General features: G+C 40.7%; 1 protein-coding gene across 5 annotated transcripts in view; it reads right to left on the bottom strand.

Annotated features, from left to right (window-relative positions):
* Positions 1-20,028, bottom strand: part of LOC130358323 (cyclic nucleotide-binding domain-containing protein 2-like) — a 290,442-nt gene that overhangs the window by 131,293 nt on the left and 139,121 nt on the right. For all 5 annotated transcript variants that reach the window (XM_056561431.1, XM_056561432.1, XM_056561430.1 and 2 more), the window contains one exon: positions 4,527-4,587. In XM_056561431.1, coding sequence (XP_056417406.1) covers positions 4,527-4,587 — 61 coding nt within the window. The remainder of the gene's footprint in view (positions 1-4,526; positions 4,588-20,028) is intronic.

Raw genomic sequence — 20,028 nt, 5'->3', positions numbered from 1 at the left:
TTAAATCAACTGGTGCCAGTAAGTTATACAGATTTTTAAATTACTTCTATTAAAAAATCTTAACCCTTCCAGTACTTATCAGCTGCTGTATGATCCACAGGATGTTCTTTTCTTTTTTAATATATTTTCTGTCTGACCACAGTGCTCTCTGCTGACACCTCTGTCCATTTTAGGAATTTTTCAGAGTAGGAGCAAATCCTAATAGCAAACCTCTCCTGCACTGGACAGTTCCTGACATGAACAGAGATGTCAGCAGAGAGCACTGTGGTCAGACAGAAAGGAAATTCAAAAAGAAAATAACTTTCTGTGGAGCATACAGCAGCTGATAAGTACTGGCACCAGTTGATTAGAAAAAAAAATGTCCACCAGAGTACCCCATTAATCCCTTCACCACCAGTCTGATGACTATTGGGTATATACCTGCATAAAAACAATAGTTTTAGTAAATTTGTATTTCTGTACTTTTTTCATTTGTCTTTTATTTCTACTAGTAATTTATTTGAAATTAAAAGTTTTTTTTTTTTTTTTTATAGTTTTTTGGTTCATTGAACCACTATAAACCGGGCCTCGTAATTCAAGTGACCATCTGGTGTGTTCAACTGTGAAAGTGGATCATTTCACAGATGTTATTTTATCAAAAGACTACAGCTAGAAAAGGAAAAAAGCACTTCTGTGTTAAAAAAAATAATAAAATTAAATAAATTTGCACTCTCATAGTAATTTCAGGGCGCAATCACACTACAGAATGTAGACCTGGAAGGTGTGCGGATTTTGCCAGTTCCCATAGATGGCAATGTATTCTGCTGAAAGAATAAACTAGTTAATTCTTTTGGTGGAGGAGTTTCAGTGCCGGAATTTTCCGCCACTGAAATGTCGTTGTGTGCACTGTGCAGTGGAAATCTGCTGCACCGGAATTTCCAAAGTGGAATTCCGCTTGGAAATTCCTTAATGTGGATGAGCTCTTACAATCCTGTTCCCTAATTCTACTGAGTTTGGTTTTGCAAAAAAAATTCTCAGAGGCAACAACAATATGGCGTATTGCAGTGGTCTCAAATTGTGGCCCTTCAGATATTGCTAAACTTCAACTCCCAGCATGCCCGGACAGCCAACAGCTGGAAGTAATTTACAAATCTGTTTAACTTTCTGGAGTCAGTTGATATATATATATATAAAAGTTTTTTCCTGGATAACCCCTTTAACCAAATAAAAGGGAACATGTCATCCCTTTCATGCTGCCTGAACCACGAGTCATCATGTTGGTCCTGTGTGGCTTCTCCCTGCCCTGACGGCCTTGATTTGTAGACCTTTCCCTACACTCAAAGAGGAAGAGTTGGATCAAAGGCTGGAACGGTGGGAAGAAGCCTCTGGGTACCCATCTGATGACTTATGGATCGAGCAGCATGAAAGTGGTGACAGGTTCCATATAAAGAGTACCTGTCACCAAACTAAACTTTTAATATATTGTTCCTTATGTAATTATAAGACACTTTGCTATTTACTTGGTATTAAAATTCTCAACCTTTATATGTTTTTAATGTGATTGAAACAATTGGCCAGTAGTTGGCTCTGTTCTGTTCCCTGCACAAGTCAAACAGTTAGTTTGGTCTCCTCCCGGCCTGGCAGGAACCAAACTCAGGAAGTGCGTGCGGGGTATAGCGAGGCGCAGCTCTCACAAGCTTCAGTGGCGTCGCACCTGCTGGGAAATGCCCACTTTCTCCTGCCGGGAGCTCACACAGTGTGAGCATAGGGAAATGTATGATGCACAGCTTTTTAAAGCTCGGAAAAAATTTTTAAGTGCAGAAGGGTTGTTAGGAGTAGTTAGGAACATAATCTGAGTTAGTTTAAAAAATAGGGTTTGATGACAGGTCCCCTTTAAATACATGACAAAAAGTTTTGATTGCTTGTTGCGATCTCTGTTTAGTTGCAGAAGATGGGCCCCTTAGACTTATAATGGATCCCATTTCCTGCAACTGGATAGAGATCCCCTAAAGTTTGCTTCCCACTTACTCCATAAATATGGAGTAATAATTGGGAAAAATTGGATTTGGGGAGTTAATCCTGGGAAGTGAAGCATTATGGGGGCATCTTTGCTTGTCCACTGCTGGTGTACGAAGGAAGGATAAACTATAAAATTGGCTATAAAATGAATAACTAAAATGAAAGATAGACAGCGCTCCGTAGTGTGATAACGTAGATACAAGGTAAGGGCTAAATGTAAAGAAGCGCTTACCGTATCTAGTTACACTCAGCCAAGTGTAACAATGGATAATGGCATAGAAAGTGGGACATCTGCAACTACTCCACGTCTGAAAGCAAACAGCAAAAAAACAGATCCTCCAATATGGCGACGGGATTGAGAGCGCAGGACACCCAAGTAATAGGAAATGAGGTTTAGTCACCTATGAAGCAGCCTATCTGTGAAACGCGTTGCATCATGGGTGAATAAACCTCACTTCCTATAACCTGGGTGTCCTGCGCTCTCAATCCCGTCGCCACATTGGAGGATATGTTTTTTTGCTATAAAATGAATTTGGCCAGATGAGGTGGACATGACCCTAGGCCTTGCGATGGATGAAAAAGGAGCACTAACAGGATTTCTTATCACAATGAATGTATGTACCATTTTAGAGAAGACAGAGTGTGCTGGGTCACCAGAGAGGTCCCCGGTGGCTTCTTTACACCCTGTTGACCTTATTTGATAGATCCCTCCTTTTATGCATACAGGAAGAGATCTGTCGATCAGAGCCGGTTGACTACACTGACTCCGCAAAACATTTGTGTCTCTTTTTTTGGAATTTTTTTCTCAGAGAACGGGCTTCCACGTCCAAATCCATCTTTTGGTAGACCATGACTGCTCATCTGATGCTTCCTTACTCTTTCATGAATAGAAAATGATTGTACTTCCCGTTGCACCCATTTTGGGTGTATTTCCAGTTTCTGGCCTAGAATCTGCATGCAAACGAAGGCTATTATTTAGTTAATGGATGGGTTCTCCAAGGAATATGAGTGAAAACATTTTTGTTGTTCTGTTGTGAGAACATCATTCACTTGCATAGACGACCTTCAGCTTCGACATGGATTTTGGCTTGAAACCCAACCTTAAATGGGTAGTCTGCTGAAAACATCTAACCCCCTATCCAAAGGATAGGGGATAAGATGTCTAATCGCAGGGGTCCTGCCACTGCCGATCTCTGCGATCTCCCTTGTTCATGACGTGACACTACGACTATCTCCCTTGTTCATGACGTGACACTACGACTCCTCCATTCATGTCTATAGGAGCGGGCGTGACAGCTACTACGTAGCCTTCACACTTTCTCCCATAAACATGAATGGAGGGGGCGTAGCGGCCATGTTCACCAGTCAACGGGCATGGAGCGGAGTTCACTCTGTGAACCGAATGACTGGGGCGCCGCAGCGGAGATCGTGGGGCTCCCCAACGGTGGGATCCCTGCAATGAGACATCTTATCAATGAGGCATCTTATGTTTTCAGCAGTGTACCCCTTTAAATCTGTCACACCTTGAACATGTGAACAAATCCTTAAAGTGGACCTCCACTCTTTTAATACTACAGTGTAACCTCTTTAAGAAGAATAACTTGCATTGAAAAGTTGTTGTTTATGGTGGATGGTCTTCTCAAAAAAGGGTGACTATAGATCAGGGCTCAAGTCCTGCAGGATAACTGGTCCTATTCTTGCAGGACCAGCCTTTGAGTGGAAACCTTGGGTGAGTTCCCACACTTTTTTTTCCCAGGACTTGACCACCTACTATACATCATGTATACTGGACTGAAAATCTGTCACAGGAAATCTGGTTTGGATAAGGGGGTGGAGTTCTGAAAGAGGTGGGCATTTGGAAAGGGTTGTTTAAAATGACCTTTTATCTGGTTAGAAACCAGCTTAGATGAATAGGGGCTTAGGACTGATCTGCCACGCAGCCATTCTGATGGATTTTACCATGAATGAGACAGAACAACCTGCCCAATGTATGTGAAGAAATGTAGACTGCAGAAGAGAAACTAAGTACACTTTTTAATAAAGACCTTTAAAAAAAATTTAATATTTATAAATTTATAAATATTTAAAAATATTTATAAATGCTAATATTTCTCAGTGTTCCTCTCTATCAAGGGTAGAATGAACTTGGTTGCTTTTCTCCACTGTAAACCTCTATAGCAAAAAGCTTGGAAAAACTACCTGATCCGAGATTAATTGCTCACCTCTACCATATAATATCCTACAGTGCTTTTTGCAGTATTGAGCTTTTCCTGTAATATTCATTGATTTTCTTAATGTGTCTATTTAAATAAGTTAGGATGGAGGAAAAACACATTGCAGCGGTGAATAGAAAATGCATCTTGCTAATAAATGAGGAGAAAAAATCATTTCAAATGTCATAAAGTTGCAATTGAAATCTCTCGGTGTGGTGCATGGCCATAATGTGATAGCATTAAAATGCAATTTTGTCTGTGGTTAAATAATTTGTCCTCTTAAGATATCAGGCTAATTGTTTATCCGGTACTTACAGGCGTTCTGAAGAGGCTGTGACTTTGGAGTGGTCATGGCTTTTAATACACGGACGGATCCCTGAAAAATAAGTATTGTTATAAGAATCAAGACAAAATAAAAAAAAAAAGAAACAAAGCTTGAAAAATGGTTCCAAGGAGGAACTACAACAATGCTGGGACATGAGTCCATAAATCCACTTTTTTTTTTACTTTTTTTTTTTATATCTGAGCGCTGCGCCATTGTGTTTCTATTTGGATGGACATTGATCAAGTCTGGGATGCTGGTATCACCTACATGAGGACAGGTTGAGCAGTGCTGCGCTATTTTGATAGATAGATAGATAGATATTAGATAGATAGATAGATAGATATGAGATAGATAGATAGATATGAGATAGATAGATATGAGATAGATATGAGATAGATATGAGATAGATAGATAGATATGAGATAGAGATAGATATGAGATAGATAGATAGATATGAGATAGATAGATATGAGATAGATAGATAGATAGATAGATATGAGATAGCAAACGAGTAGGCAACATCACTCCCATAAGGTGCAAATAAAAATGGTCTTTATTCACATAAACTTGGTGGTGACGTTTCGGCTGGCTCACCCATGAGATAGAGAGATATGAGATAGATAGATAGATATGAGATAGATAGATAGATATGGGTTAGATAGATAGATAGAAATGAGATAGATAGATATGAGATAGATAGATAGATATGGGTTAGATAGATATGAGATAGATAGATATGGGTTAGATAGATAGATAAAATGAAAGGGCAACAGCACTCTATACAGGGCTGTGGGTGTATGTTAGCACACGGGTGTTGAGCAGTACAGCTGAGTGTCCACACCTCAGTATAACAGCTTTCAGTAGAAATTGCACTCAAATAACCAAATTGTGTTCCAATTCCAATACTTTTACTTCACATGTTAGTCTTCATAAGAACAACTTTTTTGTACATGGATACAGTATACATGAACACAATGAATATTCACCCAGTGCTTTTGGTCGCTGATACAGATATGCAGCTATTGGTTCAACCTTTCATGCCCCAGCCGGAGCTTTGTCTTGGAGTGTCCATTATAGCTGTAACCTTGCTTGACTCTGGAACAGCGTCTGGTAGCTCACCGGCAGGTGAGCTTGATTGGCGACGTTTCAGGATCTCTCCCTTTCTCAAGCCTAACGTGAATGCACCCACCACCACAATTTATGGACCAAAATGTCCCGCGAGATTTCACATCTACAGGTTAAAATCATATAGAATAGTTACACATAGTAATCAACGGTATTACTCACATCTATACATCGGAACAGCATAGAAAATATTGCAAAATAAAGAATATTACAAGAATACATTAAAATTACAATTTTCATTCATCCCATTTGGGGACATATCATTCAGCCTGGTAATCCAAAATACCTCCCGTTTCAGTAATCTCTTCCTGATTTCATTATCCAGAGTTCCACTAACCTCCTCTAGTACCATCCATCTCACATCACATAGTTGATGCTGATTTTCTACAAAGTGTTTTACTAAACTGGTTTCCCAGTGTTTAGTATTGCCTTTTTCTTTCTCTTGTTCTTTTTGTGTTCCTTTTTTAATCATATTTCGAATAGTACTTTTATGCTCATTTATACGTATTTTAATTGACCTAGATGTTTGGCCTATATAAATCCTGCCACATGGGCATTTAATAAGATACACAACCTGTTTTGTGTCACACGTATACCATCCATGTATGGGAATCTCGGTGCCATTCATAGGATGGGATATTGTGTCACCTTTAATAATTCCGCTGCAGTTTTGACACGATCCACAGGGGAATGTTCCATTTTTTCTAGTTCTTAAAAATGTTTGCTTGGGTACCCGTTTCTTTTTTATGTCCGATCTTATCAACATAACCCCAATTGATTTTCCTCTCCTATACACAAATATTGGGTTCTCTTTAAACAATGTACCATATTTAGGGTCCGCTCTCAACATACCCCAATATTTATTAATAGTCTTTTTAATCAATTTTGAATGTCCATCATACGCTGAAAAAAATACATTTTCACCTTTCTTTTTTTCTTTCTTTTTGTTTTTCTTCCTAAGTTCTTCCCTAGGTATTTCATATACTATTTTCTCCACTTCCTCCAGTGATTTCTTATCATATCCCCATTCTAGAATTTTTTTTTATCAACTTTTCTTTATTTTTTACATAATCCTCTTCTGTACTACAAATTTGTTTAGCCCTTATTATCTGACCCTTAGGGATTCCCCCAAAAACTTGTGGTGCATGTCCACTATTTCTATGGAGCAAATTATTTCGATCTGTCTCCTTAGAAAAAAGCGAGGTGGACTTTCTGGAACAAACTGACTTTCAAATCTATTCATAAAGATATTTGCTAAACAGGGGGCCACTGGGGAACCCATCGAAGTTCCTTGTTGCTGTAAAAAGAACTCATCTCCAAAACAAAAATTATTTTTATTTAAAATCAATTCCAGCAAGTCCATCAAGAAACAGATTTTTCTGTTATCAAGTGTACTTTCTTTTATCAATTCCTCCTTTATGGCCTGCATACCTTCTTCTGTGGGTATATTCGTATACAGGCTTTTGATGTATAGATTTGATACATATATTTGATGAATATAAATGTCTCACAAACCAATCACAGACATAGAACAATAAACAATGTCTGTGATTGGTTTGTGGAACATATATATTTTCTCTAATCCCACTATACTATACATTCCCTGAAGAAGCTCATTGCGAAAAGGCATTGGGGTGGCGGTCTGTATTGGTAAGGGTGTCTCCGTTGTACATGTAGGAATAGGGAGAAAAATTGGGATGAGATCCGGCGCCTCCTCCGGGATCTCATCCCAATTTTTCTCCCTATTCCTACACATTTGAACCGGAATTGCCAGTCACGGTTAGGGATGCAGAGGCAACCACCTACCTAACGCCACCGTACGCTAGGATCTCGGACTCGGGATACCAACGGCTTCTTGCGATCTGAAGGCTTACAAAGGGTTTGTGCCCGCAGCACAACCCACCACGGTAAGGTGCATTAACTCGCACGTACCCGCTTTACATCAACGGTATCACGCTAGGAGCGCGCCTCTTTTTTCCTTTTATTTTCCGTTGTACATGGGCAGAGTGTGTCATCTGACCTCTCCTTAAGTCAGGGCAATAGCATATGTTGTGATATGTGCCGGTTGTACTGGCGAGTCTTCACTCTTATATGCTGGGGCTACTACTGGTAGTGATGTGGTGATGAGACACTATGCTCCCTGTATATGTTTACTTCAACTTCTGAGAACCCCATTGTTTGAGTAGAGTGCTTGTTTAGTATTTTACTCCATGCATGTTTTATATGGGCGGCTCTGCTAATATTTATATATAGCTATTCTTATACCCATTTACATTTGGAGCAGTTTATTCAAGTTGTCTGCACTAGATTACTCCCCTTATTTAGCCAATGAGACGCCTGCATTTTCTGCCTGTACCTGTTCCATTTTAAATGTGATTTTATGTAATTATGCACTTTAATAAAGGTTGTTCACCATATTTTAGTAGAAGCTGTGAACGAATGCTCAGCTCACCTTTCTTGTCCAGCAGTGCACGGACTGGTGCAGACCACACCTGTGGTTGTGTAGCAAGGAAAGAAGTTGTCCAGCGCTGCTTCCCGTAAAATAGAAAACTTTATTCAGGTAACACCAAGGTACATACAGACATAGTCAACCACGTGACGCGTTTCAGCTCATTAGAGAGACTTAGTCATAGGTATGACTAAGGCTCTCTAACGAGCTGAAATGCGTCACGTGGTTGACTATGTCTGTATGTACCTTGGTGTTACCTGAATAAAGTTTTCTATTTTATGGGAAGCAGCGCTGGACAACTTATTTTCATCACCATATTTTGTTTAATTTGGTCTCAGTGATTACATTATTGGTTTTGCATACAGTTAGTTTGTCACTTGAGACATTTATTCTATATACACTATTAGTGGTCCCCCTTTTTTGTTTGAGGTTTACAAAACAGGTTGTGTATCTTATTAAATGCCCATGTGGCAGGATTTATATAGGCCAAACATCTAGGTCAATTAAAATACGTATAAATGAGCATAAAAGTACTATTCGAAATATGATTAAAAAAGGAACACAAAAAGAACAAGAGAAAGAAAAAGGCAATACTAAACACTGGGAAACCAGTTTAGTAAAACACTTTGCAGAAAATCAGCATCAGGTATGTGATGTAAGATGGATGGTACTAGAGGAGGTTAGTGGAACTCTGGATAATGAAATCAGGAAGAGATTACTGAAACGGGAGGTATTTTGGATTACCAGGCTGAATGCTATGTCCCCAAATGGGATTAATGAAAATTGTAATTTTAATGTATTCTTGTAATATTCTTTATTTTGCAATATTTTCTATGCTGTTCCGATGTATAGATGTGAGTAATACTGTTGATTACTATGTGTAACTATTCTATATGATTTTAACCTGTAGATGTGAAATCTCGCGGGACATTTTGGTCCATAAATTGTGGTGGTGGGCGCATTCACGTTAGGCTTGAGAAAGGGAGAGATCCTGAAACGTCGCCAATCAAGCTCACCTGCCGGTGAGCTACCAGACGCTGTTCCAGAGTCAAGCAAGGTTACAGCTATAATGGACACTCCAAGACAAAGCTCCGGCTGGGGCATGAAAGGTTGAACCAATAGCTGCATATCTGTATCAGCGACCAAAAGCACTGGGTGAATATTCATTGTGTTCATGTATACTGTATCCATGTACAGAAAAGTTGTTCTTATGAAGACTAACATGTGAAGGAAAAGTATTGGAATTGGAACACAATTTGGTTGTTTGAGTGCAATTTCTACTGAGGGCAACAGCGCTCCCATAAGGTTCAAAAAGATAGGTCTTTATTCACACAAACGTGAAGGCGACGTTTCGGCTAACTCACCTAGCCATTATTGAGCCCTTGACTAGGTGAGCAAGCCGAAATGTTGCCTTCTTGTCTTCTTTTTGAACCTTATGGGAGCGCTGTTGGCCTTTCGTTTTGTCTACATTGAAGGATTTGTGAAAAGGATCTAGCAACTATTTGCACCCCACCATCTTTTATGCACTGGAGTGCTGCTCTCCTTTTATTTGTAGATAGATAGATAGATAGATAGATAGATAGATAGATAGATAGATAGATAGATAGATAGATATGAGATAGATAAGATAGATAGATATGAGATAGATAGATATGAGATAGATAGATATGAGATAGATATAAGATAGAGAGATAGATAGATAGAGATGAAATAGATAGATATGAGATAGATAGATATATATGAGATAGATAGTTAGTTAGATAGATAGATATGAGATAGATAGATATGAGATAGATACCGTAGATAGATATGAGATAGATAGATATGAGATAGATAGATATGAGCTAGATAGATATATGAGATCGATAGTTAGATAGATATGAGATAGATATATATGATATAGATAGATAGATATGAGATAGATATGAGATAGATAAGAGCTAGATAGATAGATATGAGCTAAATAGATAGATATGAGATAGATATGAGATAGATATGAGATAGATAGATATATATGAGATAGTAAGATAGATAGATAGATATGAGATAGATAGATAGATATGAGATAGATAGATAGATAGATATGAGATAGATAGATATGAGATAGATACCGTAGATAGATATGAGATAGATAGATATGAGATAGATACCGTAGATAGATATGAGATAGATAGATATGAGATAGATATATATATATGAGATCGATAGTTAGATAAATATGAGATAGATATATATGAGATAGATAGATATTAGATAGATATGAGCTAGATAGATAGATATGAGCTAAATAGATAGATATGAGATAGATAAATAGATAGATAGATTTGAGATAGATAGATAGAGAGATAGATATGAGATAGATAGATAGATATGAGATAGATAGATATGAGATAGATAGATAGATAGATAGATAATAAACGAAAGGCAACCGCACTCCCATAAGATGCAAAAAAGGTTAGGTCTTTATTCACACAAGCGTGAAGGTGGCAGATAGATAGATAGATAGATAGTAGTAGAAGAAGAACAGCACAGCCAATGGAAGAAAAGAAATTATCGTAGGGGGGTGCACGCAGCTCCTGGATCCTTGGTTAGGGGATCATCTTTCAAACAGAAGAAAAAATCTTGTCCACAGCACCAAAGTTCATGAAAAAATGTGTGTTTTTATTCCATAAAAGGTGTCAATACAACAGCGACGTTTCAGTCAGCTCAACCTGACCTTTCTCAAGCATCGGATGCTTGAGAAAGGTCAGGTTGAGCTGACTGAAACGTCGCTGTTGTATTGACACCTTTTATGGAATAAAAACACACATTTTTTCATGAACTTTGGTGCTGTGGACAAGATTTTTTCTTCTGCTAGATAGATAGATAGATATGAGAGATATGAGATAGATAGAAATATATGAGATCGATAGATAGATAGATATGAGATAGATATGAGATAGATAGATATGAGATAGATAGATAGATATGAGATAGATATGAGATAGATAGATAGATATGAGATAGATATGAGATAGATAGATAGATAGATATGAAATAGATATGAGATAGATACATAGATAGATAGATAGACATGAGATAGATAGATAGATATGAGAGAGAGAGATAGATAGATAGATAGACATGAGATAGATAGATAGATATGAGAGAGAGAGATAGATAGATAGATAGATAGATAGATAGTCAAACGGACAGACAGATAGATTTCAATAATGCAATGCCAGATACAGCCTTTGAACAATGGTGGCACTGTTTTTAATCTCTAGAAGCCATTTCACCAGTCATTTACAAAGAGTAAATGTAAATATATAGAAAAGAAATACAAATGGAAGCTATTCTTATTTGGGATTTTTTTCAGCCCATTTTAAAATACTTACTGTAGATGGGCCTGAGTAAATTTACAAAAAGAAAAGTACGTAGTTGACAATGCTATGAATCCGTGGAATTGTAATAGTAACGCCTCCTCTTTATAACACATTAAAGAAAAACGTAACAATGAAATAATAAAGTTCTTAGTTCTCACATAACAACCAACAAGCTGTGCTACCTACTAAAGAGTCCCTGAACAATGCCGCCATTGTTATAAACAATCCAGGTAGGTTGGTAATTCCTTGAATGCCGGCAGCTAATGTAGAAATGTATTTTGATAACAAAAGCCTGGTTCTTATAAACAGTTCCACCTGCAAAACCACAAGAGGAATGAAAAGTAAGAAGGTTTGAGAAATTTGTCCTTAAAGGGGAACTCCACCCATAGACATCTTATCCTCTATCCAAAAAATAGGGGATAAGATGTCCCCAGCGGCGGGACCCCCACGATCTCGCCTGTGGCACACAAGACATCCGGTGCACAGAGTGAACTTCGCTCCGTGCATGATGACTGGCAATACGGTTCGGAGTCCCGTGACGTCACGGCCATGCCCTGCTCGTGATGTCATGGCCATGCCCCCTCAATGCAAGTCCATTGGAGGGGGCGTGACGGCCATCACGCCCTCTCCCATAGACTTGCATTGAGGTTGCATGGCCATGAGATCACGAGTCTCTGGCACTAAACCCGACACTGTAAACGAACGCCGGGACCCCTGCGATCAGACATCTTATTCCATATCCTTTGGATAAGGGATAAAATGTCTAGGGGCGGAGTACCCCTTTAAAGGTGACCAGACACCCATGATCTGGGTGCAGTTTAACTCCTTAAGGACACATGACCCGGCCGTTGGCTAATAGCGTGCGGTATTGATCGCTGTGCCGTGCGCTATTAACCCTTTAGACGCGGCGTTTAAAGTTGAACGCCACGTCTAAAGTGAAAGTGAAAGTATGCCGGTTAGCTCAGTGGGCTGTTCGGGATAGCCGCGGCGCAATCGCGGCATCCCGAACAGCTTACAGGACAGCAGGAGGGTCCCTACCTGCCTCCTCGCTGTCCGATCGCCAAATGACTGCTCAGTGCCTGAGATCCAGGCATGAGCAGTCAAGCAGCAGAATCATTGATCACTGGTTTCCTATGAGAAACCAGTGATCAATGTGAAAAAAGTTTGAATCACCCCCATTTTCCCATATAAAAAAAAACAGTGTAAATAAAAATAAACATATGTGTTATCGCCGCGTGCGGAAATGTCCGAATTATAAAAATATATCATTAATTAAACCGCACGGTCAATGGCGTGCGCGCAAAAAAATTCCAAAGTCCAAAATAGTGCATTTTTTGTCACTTTTTATATCATGAAAAAATGAATAAAAAGCGATCAATAAGTCCTATCAATGCAAAAATGGTACCGCTAAAAACTTCAGATCACGGCGCAAAAACTGAGCCCTCATACCACCCCATATGCGCAAAAATAAAAAAGTTAAGATGACTATTTTAAACGTATTAATTTTCCTGCATGTAGTTATGATTTTTTCCAGAAGTACGACAAAATCAAACCTATATAAGTAGGGTATCATTTTAATCATATGGACCTACAGAATAAAGATAAGGTGTCATTTTTACCAAAAAATTTACTACGTAGAAATGGAAGCCCCCAAAAATTACAAAACAGCGTTTTTTTTTTTCAATTTTGTCGCACAATGTTTTTTTTTTTTCGTTTCGCCGTAGATTTTTGGGCAAAATGACTGACGTCATTACAAAGTATAATTGGTGGCGCAAAAAATAACCCATCATATGGATTTTTAGGTGCAAAATTGAAAGGGTTATGATTTTTTAAAGGCAAGGAGCAAAAAACGAAAATGCAAAAACTGAGAAACCCTCGGTCCTTAAGGGGTTAAAGAGGTACTCCGCCCCTAGACATGTTATCCCCAATCCAAAGGATAGGGATAACATGTCTGATTTTGGGGGGTCCTGCTGCTGGGACCCCCTGCGATCTCCGGGTTGGCGCCGTGGCGTTAAGGTCACGGAAGCCCGGGGCTTCCATTATCCTGACATCATGCCACACTCTCCGCATTCGTGTCTATGGGAGGGGGCGTGACCGCTAGTACACAGCCGTCACACCTTCTCCCAAAGACATGAATGAAGGGGGTGTGGCGGCTGTGATCGCCAGTCATCCGGCACGGAGCAGAGTTCACTCTGTGTACCAGATGACTGGTATGCGGAGGAGATTGGCCATTTGGAGTTCCACATGCCCAATTTGATGCTTCCCTAACATCTGTCTTCGGGATGTTCAGGCCACAAAACACATTAGATGGTCGTCCAAAAACAGTGGGTTCAGTTGACACATATTTGATGTGTATGAACAGCTTTAGATCACCATCACTAATGCAAGACCCTTACCCACCACAGTGCGTGTGAACTGAACGTGGGTCACCATCTCTTCTATGGTGATCTATGTTTACTTCACTTGTACAGCAGTTGGTACAGGTCTTACCACCGGTAGTTGATCGCTGGGACCCACAATAATGACAAGAATGCAGGTTTCCTATGCCACCCTAGGCAATGCCACCCTAGGCAAAAGCTAATATTGCCTCCCCCTTGACTCCGCTGATTGGACAGCCCTTTGACACCCCCCACCTTACTTGTGAGGTGACACACTGTAATAAGCTCCCTCCTCATGTAATTAGCTTACTACTGGGGTGACACACTGTAACAAACCTCCTCATGTAATCTCTTTACTACTGGGGTGACACACTGTAACAAACCCCCTCCTCATGTAATCTCCTTCCTACTGGGGTGACACTCTGTAACAAACCTCCTCCTCATGTAATCTCCTTACTACTGGGGTGGCACACTGTAACAAACCTCCTCCTCATGTAATTAGCTTACTACTGGGGTGACACACTGTAACAAACCCCCTCCTCATGCTGCTGGTTGAGTGAGTGGTTCGGATTCTGGTTGTCTAACTTTCTTGCGGCAGGCAGAGAGGAGCCCCCCATCCAGAGCGCGCTCTAGACGGCAGCCTATTTTGCCTATAGGCTGAGCCAGCCCTGAGCACACATGCTCCACTGTCACTCAATGTACTTGCTATGAGACTTCCTAGGATAGCCGAGAATAGCACAAGTCCTATAGAGAGCGATTGGCGCAGAGTATGTACACTGCTAGTCCACTCATTCGGGGGACAAGGGACCTTTGCTTGTGTGAGCAGAGAAGGTCCCAGCAGTCAGACTCCCACCAATCAGTTAGTTATCACCTATCACCTGAGGAAAGGTAAAAAAAAAAAAAAATCAGTTTCAGGATAACCACTTCAACTTTGGTCATCATAAAACCCAATGGTGGTCTTCATCATTCCAAGTGAGAGTCAAAACCAGGGTCAGATCCTGTTCTCAGAAAAGAAGAAAACCTTTTTCGACAAAAAATTCTTTGGGTAGGATGTTCTTCTCTTTTCCTCTCAAAATTAGGAAAACATGGCTTCTTTGTCCCAGATACACCTGTCCATGGGTTGTGCTTTGCATTACTCTTTGGTTTCATTGAAGGACATAGGGTAAACTGCAAAACCTGTCAAAGATGAGATGTAGCATTGTGTTTGGAAGAAAGCAGACATTGTTTCCGTAATCTTAGAAAACTCCTTTAAAGGGGTACTCCGGTGCTTAGATATCTTATCCCCTATCCAAAGGATAGGGGATAAGATGCCTGATCGCGGGAGTCCCGCCACTGGTGACCCCCGGGATCTTGCACGTGGCACCCCGTTTGTAATCAGTCCCCGGAGCGTGTTCGCTCCGGGTCTGAATACCGGCGACCACACGGCCGGCAGCGTGTGACGTCACACCTCCACCCCCGTGTGACGTCACGCTCTGCCCCTCAATGCCACGTGCAAGATCCCGGGGGTCCCCAGCGGCGGGACTCCCGCGATCAGGCATCTTATCCCCTATCCTTTGGATAGGGGATAAGATGTCTAACCCCTCTCTGATGGTTTCTTGAGAAGCACAAATCGAGAACACTCAACACTTTCCTTACTTTCCTTAAGTAGTGGACACCACATATCAGTTCATGAGTAAGACAATGATATTCCAAGGGATCACGTTCAGAGAGATTTATCAAAACCTGTCCAGAGGAAAAGTTTCCCAGTAGCCCATAGCAACCAATCTGATTGCTTCTTTCATTTTGCAGAGGCCTTGTGAAAAATGAAAGAAGTTATGGGCAACTGGTCAACTTATGATCAATCTCCCCCACTCTTCCTTAAATCTGATGCATATTAATGGTTGACAAAAAAACGAAAGGATGAGGCCGTAGAATGTTGTTTTTGGACTTGGATATGAAAAATACTATTTTGGGCCAAAATCAATCACAATATTCCAAGAGACTTAAGAACCTCAAGATATCCATAAAAAATGAGGGTGGGCCAATATCACAGCCAAATTGACATCACTGATAAAGCTATGAATTCTGGATTATAAGGCTGGTTCTACAAGACAAATATATAGTCATAAAACAACTGAAGCTCATAGGGACACAACTCAATTCATCCAAAAAATGGTTATATGGTTTTACATTAGTTAAAGGGGTACTCTGTCCCTAGACATCTTATCCCCTATCCATAGGACAGGGAATAAGATGTCTGATCGTGGGGTCCCACCCCTGGGGACCCTTGCGGTCTCAGCTGCGGCACCCCAGACATCCGGTGCATGGAGCAAACTTTGCTCCGTGCCGAATGACTGGCAATGCGGATGGAGGCTTTTGATGTCCAGGCCACACCCCACTCGTGCTGTCACGGCCACGCTCCCTCAATGCAAATCTATGGGAAGGGGGGGGTCTACCTGGTAGTGCAGCTTATAGCACACAGCAACCTCCAGAGGCGGCTCTATCCAGTGGCTCCATCCAGTAAATTTAAGAGAATGGCAGTGTATACAGTATATGCATCAACGCTCATCTGGGGAGCATGCAGGAGTTTTGGTTAGGAATTAAAAACATAAAATAATACCTCCACACCATGATGACATATTAATACTGCTAATACCTTCATACTGTTATTATATAAAAACAACTATACAGCAACCAATAAAACCGCTATACAAGGGACAAATAAATAGCAATATCAGCTATAGTAATAGCAGCAGTAATAGCAGTCCCCTTAGTGACCTCCTTTAAATAGTAATAGCAGACCCCTTAGTGACCCCCTTCAGGTAGTAATAGTCCCCTTAGTGACCTCCTTTTAGTAATTATAGCAGTCCCCTTAGTGACCCCCTCTTCAGGTAATAATAGCAGTCCCTTTAGTGACCCCCTTCAGGTTGTAATAGTAGTCCCCTTAGTGACCTTCTTTAAGTAATTATAGAAGTCCCCTTAGTGACCCCTCTTCAGGTAGTTATAGCAGTCCCCTTAGTGACCCCCTCTTCAGGTAGTAATAGCAGTCCCCTTAGTGACCCCCTTCAGGTTGTAATAGTAGTCCCCTTAGTGACCTTCTTTAAGTAATTATAGAAGTCCCCTTAGTAACCCCTCTTCAGGTAGTAATAGCAGCCCCCTTAGCGACCCCCTCTTCAGGTAGTAATATCAGTCCCCTTAGTGACCCCCTTTTAGGTAGTAATAGCACCCCTTTTAGGTAGTAGAGGCAGACCCCTTTAGGTATCTTTAGTGGAGGTCCCCACTGTCAGAAAAAAATTAATAATTTCTTATCAAGCTCCACCGTAGCATGTGCTCTCTTCTGCACAGACCAAAGCGCAGAGGAAGAGATGCTCGAGCCTCTTGTGGTTGCCTGCATATCACGAACAGCCACAAGAGTGATTGGCAGGGCGGGGAGCCAATGACTCTTTGCTCTGTCAATTAGCCAAGTGATGAAATTAACAATAGGCGCGTCTGTAAGACCACACACCCGACTCTGCGGAGTGCATACAATGTACGCATCACTACTCACTAAGGGAGTGAGTTAGGCGGCCATGAGGCCCCCCTCAAGCACGAGGCCTTAACCTTAAGGACACAGGGTTTTTCAGTTTTTTGCACTTTCGTTTTTTCCTCCTTACCTTTTAAAAATAATAACCCTTTCAATTTTCCACCTAAAAATCCATATTATGGCTTATTTTTTGCATCACCAATTCTACTTTGCAGGGACATTAGTTATTTTACCCAAAAATCCACGGCGAAATTAAAAAAAAATAATTGTGCGACAAAATCGAAGAAAAAACACCATTTTGTAATGTTTGGGGGGTTCCGTTTCTACATAGTGCATATTTTGGTAAAAATGACACCTTATCATTATTCCGTAGGTCCATACGGTTAAAATGATCCCCTACTTATATAGGTTTGATTTTGTCGCACTTCTGGAAATAATCATAACTACATGCAGGAAAATTTACATGTTTAAAAATGTCATCTTCTGACCCCTATAACTTTTTTTATTTTTCCACGTACAGGGCGGTATGAGGACTCATTTTTTGCGCCGTGATCTGAAGTTTTGATCGGTATGATTTTTGTTTTGATCGGACTTTTAAATCACTTTTTATTCATTTTTTAATGGTATAAAAAGTGACCAAAATACGCTTTTTGGACTTAGGAATTTTTTTACGTGTACGCCATTGACCGTGCGGTTTCATTAACAATATATTTTTAGAGTTTGGACATTAACGCATGCGGCGTTACCACATATGTTTATTTTTATTTACACTGTTTTTTTTTTTTATGGGAAAAGGGGGGTGATTCAAACTTTTATTAGGGAAGGGGTTAAATGACCTTTATTAACACTTTATTTTTACATTTTTTTTGCTGTGTTATAGTTCCCATAGGGACCTATAACACTGCACACACTGATCTCCTATGCTGATCACTGGCGTGTATTAACACGCCTGTGATCAGTGTTATCGGCGCTTGACTGCTCCTGCCTGGATCTCAGGCACGGAGCAGTCATTCGTCGATCAGACACCAAAGAGGCAGGTAAGGGCCCTCCCGGTGTCCTGTAAGCTGTTCGGGACGCCACGATTTCACCACGGCGGTCCCGAACAGCCCGACTGAGCAGCTGGGTCACTTTCACTTCAGATGCGCCGGTCAGCTTTGATCGCCTTGTCTGAAGGGTTAATACAGGGCATCACCGCAATCGGTGATGTCCTGTATTAGCCGCCAGGACCGACCTGATATGCCGCGGGGACACCGCGGGGATATGCCGGCAGAGGACGTAAATATACGTCCTTCATCGTTAAGGGATTAAAGAGTACCTCTCATCATCTTGTTAAATTTTATAATCCTCCCAGGTCAATGCCCCCATCAAAATAAACCACCCCCTGCCTTTATTTTTCTTATTTTTTTAGTTCTCTACCTTGATATTGCTCTGTATTTTCTGTTCAGTCTCAGATTCACAGACTGGGAAGGGGGCGTTCCCCAGCAGGCTTGACATCATCTGAAGCCATACAGGGGAGAACTTCCTCCCTCACTCTGCTACACACAGCCCAGAGCAGTTCAGTGTGAGATGAGCTCTGATTGGATAAGGCTGCACACACACACACCCTCAGCATTTCCTGATTTTGGACTTCTGCCAGGCCAGTCTGTGCAAAAGATGGGTGAAAATGTGCTCTGGACAAGTAGGGAGACACCTAGTGGCAGCTTTTTTAAACACAAATAAAACATAGAAAAATTCTTTTTTTTTTTTTTAAACAAAGTACATTAAAAAGATTTTTTTTATTTACCATAAGGAGTGCAATAGCAAAAATTTTTTAATGAGAGTGCCCATTTAAGCGGCCCCCTAACTGGCCTAATGGAAGAGCCTCCTCTGGCAACCTCCGTTCCATTCACTGGAATGCAGGTACTGTATGTATCAGCATTTAGTCAACATGGGTGCTAGAAGTCATACCCCATGGGACATAAATATCTATGGCTTATCCTAATTATAGATTAGTGTTTCCCAGCCAGTGTGCCTCCAGCTGTTGCAAAACTACAACTCCCAGCATGCCCGGACAGCCTTCGGCTGTCCGGGCATGCTGGGAGTTGTAGTTTTGCAACAGCTGGAGGCACACTGGCTGGGAAACACTAATCTATAATTGCTGGGAGTTGTAGTTTTGCTGGGAGTTGTAGTTTTGCAACAGTAAGAGGTACACCGGGTAATAAATACCAGTATAGGTATTCATTACCACAGTCGCTGAAAAATATTGTAGTAATGTAGTAGGTTTATCTGTAAAGTGTCAACAAGTGGCGCCAAAGTGAACAAACTCAGCTCCGCAGCATCTCAACTGAACAAGACTTTCATTGTTTGGAACGGATACCGTGTTCTTTCAAAGACACAACTTACTTTGTCTATAAAGACAGTTGTAACCATGAGCAATAATTGAGGTGGTTGCAAATCTCTTGCAACTTGGCAGTGCCGGGCATTGAACAATTGTCTCTCGGGCACAGTAGCTTTCAGTGCGAGGACAAAACTTTTGGACGGCATTTTTGGCCACGTTCCACTTTTACTGAATGAAGATGGAGGAGAGGAAAATGAAACACTGATAGTTGGTGCTAGCATATTTCGCCTTTACTTATTCCTATAACTTAATGTTTCCTAGCCAGGCTGCCTCCAGCTGTTGCAAAACTACAACTC

This window comes from Hyla sarda, chromosome 2 (assembly GCF_029499605.1).
Source record: "Hyla sarda isolate aHylSar1 chromosome 2, aHylSar1.hap1, whole genome shotgun sequence".
In the NCBI taxonomy this organism is placed as follows: Eukaryota; Metazoa; Chordata; class Amphibia; order Anura; family Hylidae; genus Hyla; species Hyla sarda.
The sequence above is the reverse complement of the archived record's forward strand: the minus strand, read 5'-3'. Positions and strand labels throughout refer to the sequence as shown.